This window comes from Martes martes (genome assembly GCF_963455335.1).
Source record: "Martes martes genome assembly, chromosome: 10".
NCBI classification, from domain to species: Eukaryota; Metazoa; Chordata; class Mammalia; order Carnivora; family Mustelidae; genus Martes; species Martes martes.
In genome coordinates, this window is record NC_137898.1 from 101156419 (window position 1) to 101162996 (window position 6578).

Below are 6578 nucleotides of genomic sequence, written 5' to 3' on the forward strand. Positions count from 1 at the left end.
CCTGAGAATATTTCCTTGACCTCTCCAGAGTGGAAGCGACCCGAAGCATGGACACGGTGCTGAGAAGTGGCTACACACACCAAAAAATGGGCTCTTATTTTGGACGGTTTCAATGTCTTTGAGAATCTAGTGGAAAACAGAACCTTTCCCCCTTTTCTAACTTGGCTCCTAAAGCTAGAGTACCTGCCATTCCCTAGGGCTCCCAGATCCACCTCCCCCCGCCCAACCAGAGGCTTCCTTCCCAGTCCCACAGGTGGAAACCCCTCCCCCAGAGACACTGGGTATCTAACCAGAACTCAGAGAGCATGGCTGAGGGCGAGGTGCTCTCCCTTCCTGATGAGCCCTGCACACGCATTCTAGAGCTCTACTTGTGCACACGCACGGGACCTCCAGGGAGACGGCAGATGCTCTGAGAAGAAATGGAGAAGTTTCACCAAGGGGTGGTGGGGGGGGAACAAGAGGAAAGTTAAATGAACCTCAGGCACTAGAAGAACAAGCCTAACTATTCAGCTCCTCTTCCGGGCAGCTGCATCTCCTCACTATCCAGTTAACAGCCACCAGATATAAGGAAGGAGAAATGAGTAACAGCCCAAGTGTTTCTTTTATTACTGAAGCAACTGTTAACACACACACTCAGGACCTCCACTCCCATCCCTGAGGATAACCAGGGAGGTCCTCGCAGTTGTAGGAGCCCTTCGGAGGGAAAGGACTGCCTGGCTCACGCCGCCTTGGCTGGTTTTGAGGAAAAGGCCCTCGCAGGGACCAGTTACACGGCATCACTGGACCTAAGGACCCCTAAAGACGGGACTGGATACGAGCTGACAGGATTTTGGCCACCATCTCAGCATGACTAGGGGGTTATGGGTAAGCCTGATACTAGCCCCTCTACAAGAACACACAGGACCAGGGCATCCCCCTCAAGGAATCCAGACTCCTCAGGATCCCCCACCAAATGTGGTCCAACAGAAAAGGGAAGTCTTCAGAGTCTGCTGCATGACGCAGGCCGGGTCCAGAGCGCCCCGCACTGCTCTTGGCACCACTCTTAAAGGCCTCCATTGGCAGGGGCTGCCCGCTCAGGGCACAGCCAGCAGCCTGGCGCAAACCCTATGGCCTGGGGTGGAAACGGTCAGGCTCCGCAGCCTTCACACCATCTCTTCTGGCTCCTCAGCTATTCCCTGAAGCTTTTCCATGATGTCCCCTGAGGGGGGCTCAAGGGCTGGGGGGGGCTCTCCCGGGGCTTCCGACAGCACATAGTAGACAATCTCTTGCTCGCCTTGGGCGTTGGTCTGATTCACCACATGGATGACGGGGCTGGGAGTGTCCTGAGAGGCTGGGAGGCCTGTCCCCTGGCTGCTCCCGCCCTCCCCCTCCTCTTCAGCCTCCTCCTGGGGTCCTGGCTCCCCTGGCACTGCTTCGAGAATGATGCCCTGCAGGCTGGTCTCATTGAGCGACGCTCCCAGGCCCGATCCCTCTTGCGGCTGCCGCAGCAGCTGCTGTGTCAGCTCCACACTCTCGTAGCGAACCAGCTGCAGCCGCATGTAGCCGTCTTCATGCTCCTTGTACCTGGTGAAGCAGGAGCACACAGGGCAGCGACTGCGCACAGGGGGACGTGGGACATCCCAGTGAGCGGCAAGGTAAGGGACAGACATGAGGGGGTGGGACAGGCCCTGGGATTTTAAGCGACAGGAGTTGGAGACCAAAAAGATCTTTAGGGGAATATGTAGAAGACAAGAGGGAAAGAGCATTACTCACAATGGAAAATCATATGTAGAAACTTGAGAGGGAGGGAGAGAGGAAGAGAAGGTGGGATAAAGACATGATCTGTATTGGAGGGTGGGGGTGTCGCAGGAATTAGGGGACGGTCATGGAGCTATGGGTCAGGACCCTTAGGCTCCAGCTGTGATTCTGGCTGCAGGGCTCCGGAACCACGTTTAAAAGTCAAAATAATCATCTTTGCTCCACCACTTTATTCTCAGGGTTCCTCAAGCCTGAATGGAGATGGTGGATTATCATCAAATCCAAAGAAATTTTTAAAGATTTTATGTATTTATTTGAGAGAGCGAGCACAAGTAGGAAGAGGGGCAAAGGGTGAGGAGCAGAGGGAGAAGCAGACTCCCCACCGGGCAGACTGCCCGATGCGCAGACCCCAGGACTCTGGCTGGGATCATGACCTGGGCCGAAGGCAGATGCTTAAGCGACTGAGCCACCCAGGCATTACATATTCGTGGTTTTTAACTTGTTGAAAAGGTACGGGGAGGTGGGGGGAGAAGGTCTGTGAATCTAGAGGGCAGGGTTGACATACCGAAAACGGGGGTGCCCTGAGGGCCACTTGAACTGGTGCTTCTCACGAAGATGCACAGTGAGGTTGTTGCCCCTTGTGAAGCATTTGTCACACACGTGACACTTGTACCTTGGCTCTGAGTCTCCCTGATGGGGAGGGGAGGACAGTGAGGCCAACTCTCCACCTTGGGTTCCCCACACCTCTGCCCGCCCTCTCCCACCGAGAGCCCTACTCACTTCATGCACTTTTCGGTAATGAGACTTGATAGAGCAGAGGGATCGAGCACTGAAGCTGCAGTTCTCAAAATCACACCTGTAGGCTGGCTCCTTGCTGTGGGTATCCAGGTGCTTCCTCAGGTCAATCAGATTCTTGCAGCTGTAGGGAGAGGTCAGGCAGGGCTGGAGGGCACGGGGGACGCTGGACCGTGAGTTCTCGGACTTCCAGCCCCTGGTTCCCCTTACCTGTAGTCACAACAGTCACACTTGAAGGGCCGGTCCTCGCTGTGGCGAAAGCGCATGTGGTTTCGGAGGGAGGATGGCAGCGGACAGGTCATATCACACAGAGGGCACTTATAGTGATTCACTGAGAGGAGCAGAGAGGGGGGCCGTGACCTGAAGCCTAGCGGGAACCTGGAGGGAGGGCCAGGCGCTTGGGGGCTCTGGCTACTCACCGTGGTTACGCATATGGTCCCGCAAGAGCCGCTCCGTGGCAAATCGCTTGGAGCAGTGAGAGCACTGGAAGCGCTGCTCTGGGGCGGAACAGGCAGAAGACAGGGTGAGCTGCGGGGGATGGCGGGGAGGCGCACGGAGGACAGCAAGCCCAGGAGAGGGGAACTACCCAAGAAAAGGGGGGGCTTAAGAACTAGGGATAGACACAGTACCACTGAAGGAGCATGGGGCTTGGGAGTCGAGAGCTTGAATTAGAATCCCTGCTTGCCCCCTAACTAGCTGTACAACCTCATGTAAGTGATTTAACCTGAGATTCAGTTTCTTCATCTGCAAAAAGAGGGTGAGGCGTGCCTGAGTAGCTCAGCTGGTTAAGTGTTTGCCTTCGGCTCAGGTCATGATCCCAGAGTCCTGGGATGGAGTCCCACACCAGGCTCCCTGGTAAGCAGGGAGCCTGCTTCTCCCTTGGCCTATTGCTCCCCCTGCTTGTGCTCTCGGGCCCTCTCTCTCACAAATAAATAAATACATACATACATACATAAAATCTTCAAAAAAAGAGGAGGATAAGAAGCACACCTCATGGGGCTGTGAGAATTTACTGGGAAAAGAGGGCACACGGTAAGCACTGAATAAAACATCTAATGATTCTCAGGCAGCAAAGGCTGTGGCAGGTGACTGAGCCCTAAGACAGATGTAGCCAAGCCGCAGATGCCTTCAGTGGCCCCCTCTCCCAGGAACATGCCCTTAACCCCCACCCCAAGCAGGAGAGCCTGCACCCGCTCCCCTTCTTCTCAGACTGCTTACGATCCAAAGAGGTCTGGCGACGGATGTGATCTAAGAACTTGGTGTTGTTGGCAAACATGCCCCCACAGGTGGGGCAGGCCACCACCTTCTCCTGGGTATGGCTGCGGAGGTGCTCTCGAAGCTTCCGGCAGTCCTTGAAGGTGCAGGTACAGCCTGGGAAGGAAAGCCCAGTCAGGCTCCAGCCAAAGACCCCCAGAGCAGGCTCTGGTGCTGAGTCTCCAGACAGCAGCGACCCTTACCCCATGGGACTGGGCCCATGCCTAGCTGCCCTAGGCCCTCAGCAACCCCAGGCGTTCTTTAAATGCCCTACCTTTCCAGCCACACAGCACCACATGGTTGTCCTTGCCGACCGCCTGGTACTCACAGCACAGGCTGTGCGCTTCCACGTGCCGATAGAACCACTCAGGATTGTCGAAGGAACTCTGTGCCAGGAGCAACTTGGGGTAAGGATGGGCAGAGGGACTTTGACCCCTAAGTGTCCAAGGGGGGGCTCCTTGGCTGTCTCCCAAATTAGGTCGGCAGGGGCACACCCCTCCCTATTTGAGCAAGGGAGCTACCTGGAAATGAGATGCTAGCAGGAACCTGGCATACATAGGGCATCCCTGACAGGGTCAAGGCATCGTGAGCTAAGATCCCCAACTTCCTTCCGCCCCATTCCCAGCACTGCCCGCTGACCTCACAGTGCTCCCACAGACACAGGAAGTGGTCAGGGATGTCAGGGATGATGTTTCGGCTCTGGAAATCCAGGATGCAGGGGCTGAGGTTGGCCTGGTTCTGCAGGGCCTGCAGCCCCCACTGCTTCAGCTTGGTGTGGTAGCAGTGGAAGTAAACATGGCGGATGAGGTCAGCCGAACTGTCCATAGAACAAAAGCCACACTCCTGCCACAAGCAGGAGAATTCCTCCTCTGCAGAAAGAGGTTTAGAAAGAAGAGTCTGATACTTTGCAAAGCTCAGTTCTCCTACCTATAGCACTTAGCAGCGAGAGAGGAGGCTGGACTCTGACCCAATTACCAGCAGTTCATTTCGCAAATACCAGCATTTAACTACCACCAATCGTGCCCCAGGCACTGGGGATATAACAAGTAAAAAGGGTCCCAGTCCTCGTCCTCACAACAGCTTTCAGTCATGGAGAAAAAACATTAATCAAGTAATCACAAGTATGAATATAAAACCCCAGCCGGTCCCAAGCTCTATGAGGGGGTGGTGGTCTGGGATACTATAACATCATCAAGCAGAGGTCATCTGATGTGGACAGGGATGACTTGGAAGTGTCCCTGTGCTGAGATGTGAAGGGTGAGTATCTGTAAACTAGAGGGAGAAGTGTGGCCGTTGAGGCAGAGGGAAGGGTGTGTTCAAGGCCCGGTGCCCAAAACTCCCAGAGGGCAGGGGTCGCTGGCAGGCACTAGTGGCTCCGGATTTCTGCCTCGGCCTCCCAGCTCAGGACACCTCCCAATCCTTCCTTCCGACCAGTCCTTCCTTTCCCTATATTCTGCCCAAGGCCTGTCCTCTCTGGAAAAGCCATCAACTGCTGCAGTCCACTACCTGGTTCTTAAGCAGCTCTCTCCAAGCACATTTTCTTTCTTATTTTCTTAAGATTTTATTTATTCATTTGACAGAGATCACAAGTAGACAGAGAGGCAGGCAGTGGGGCGGGGGAGGCAGGCTCCCCACTGAGCAGAGAGCCCAATTCGGGGCTCGATCTCAGGACCCTGAGATCATGACCTGAGCCAAAGGCAGAGGCTTTAACCCATTGAGCCACCCAGGCGCCCCTCCAAGCACATTTTCAATTCTTTACAGGGATTTAGTTGTTTTAGAAAGTAGGTACTTAAAAAAATATAAGGGGTGGGTGCCTGGGTGGCTCAGTTGCTTGAGCATCTGCCTTTGGCTCAGGTCATGATCCCAGGGTCCTGGATGGAGTCCTGCATGGCAGCTGGGAGTGAGGTCCTTGCTCAGCGGGAGTCTGCTTCTCCCTCTGCCCCTCTCCCTTGCTAGTGTGTGTGCGTTCTCTCTCTCTCTCTCTCTCTCTCAAAAATAAATAAATAAAATATTTTAAAAATATCTATATAAGGGGCGCCTGAGTGGCTCAGCTGCTTGAGCATCCAAGTCCTGATGTTGGGTCAAGTCTTGATCTCACAGTCGTGAGTTCAAGCCCCATGCTGGGCACAGAGCCTACTTTAAAACACACACACACACACCCCCTAATTTCTCTTTCATACAGGGGCGCCTGGGTGGCTCAGTGGGTTCAGCCTCTGCCTTCAGCTCAGGTCATGGTCTCAGGGTCCTGAGATCGAGCCCTGCATCAGGCTCTCTGCTCGGTGGGGAGCCTGCTTCTTCCTCTCCCTCTGCCTGCCTCTCTGCCTGCCTGGGATCTCTCTCTGTGTTAAATAAATAAATAAAATCTTTAAAAAAGAATTTCTCTTTCATACATATATTATTTGTCTTCTAAAACTATTGCTTATAGTTCATAGTCACTAGACTTAAGACAGAATTTGACGTAGGGGAAAGAGAGCTGCCTCTGTACTTTCTGTAGAACAGAGTTCTTTAAACTGTGTTGTGACCTATTAGTGACTGGAGAAATCAATTTAGAGGACTGCAAACCAATTTTTTTAAGGAGGCTCCAGGCTCAACGTGGGGCTTGAACTCATGACTCTGAGATCAAGAGTTGAGTGCTCCACCGACTGAGCCAGCCAGGCGCCCCTCTGCATTTTTTTTTTTTAAATGAAAAAGAACAAGACAGAACACTTCAGAGAGCATTTAAAAGAGGCAAGGATTATTTCAAGTACTTTTTAACTTTTGTGTATGGGGTTGGGATGTAAAGTGTATTCCTA

General features: G+C 53.5%; 1 protein-coding gene across 2 annotated transcripts in view; it reads right to left on the reverse strand.

The window, feature by feature from the left end:
* Window positions 1-585: 585 nt before the first annotated feature.
* HINFP (histone H4 transcription factor) overlaps window positions 586-6578 on the reverse strand; it is a 10952-nt gene continuing 4959 nt past the window's right edge. The window contains exons 2-9 of one of the 2 annotated variants that reach the window (XM_080817088.1): window positions 4426-4655; window positions 4061-4172; window positions 3751-3903; window positions 2952-3029; window positions 2743-2863; window positions 2518-2656; window positions 2303-2427; window positions 586-1563 (exon numbers count right to left, since the gene is read on the reverse strand). In XM_080817088.1, the coding sequence (XP_080673214.1) occupies window positions 1143-1563; window positions 2303-2427; window positions 2518-2656; window positions 2743-2863; window positions 2952-3029; window positions 3751-3903; window positions 4061-4172; window positions 4426-4611 (1335 nt within the window). In that variant the 5' untranslated portion in view covers window positions 4612-4655 and the 3' untranslated portion in view covers window positions 586-1142. Of the gene's footprint in view, window positions 1594-2302; window positions 2428-2517; window positions 2657-2742; window positions 2864-2951; window positions 3030-3750; window positions 3904-4060; window positions 4173-4425; window positions 4656-6578 lie in introns of both variants that reach the window. The other variant, XM_080817087.1, reaches the window with a different exon arrangement.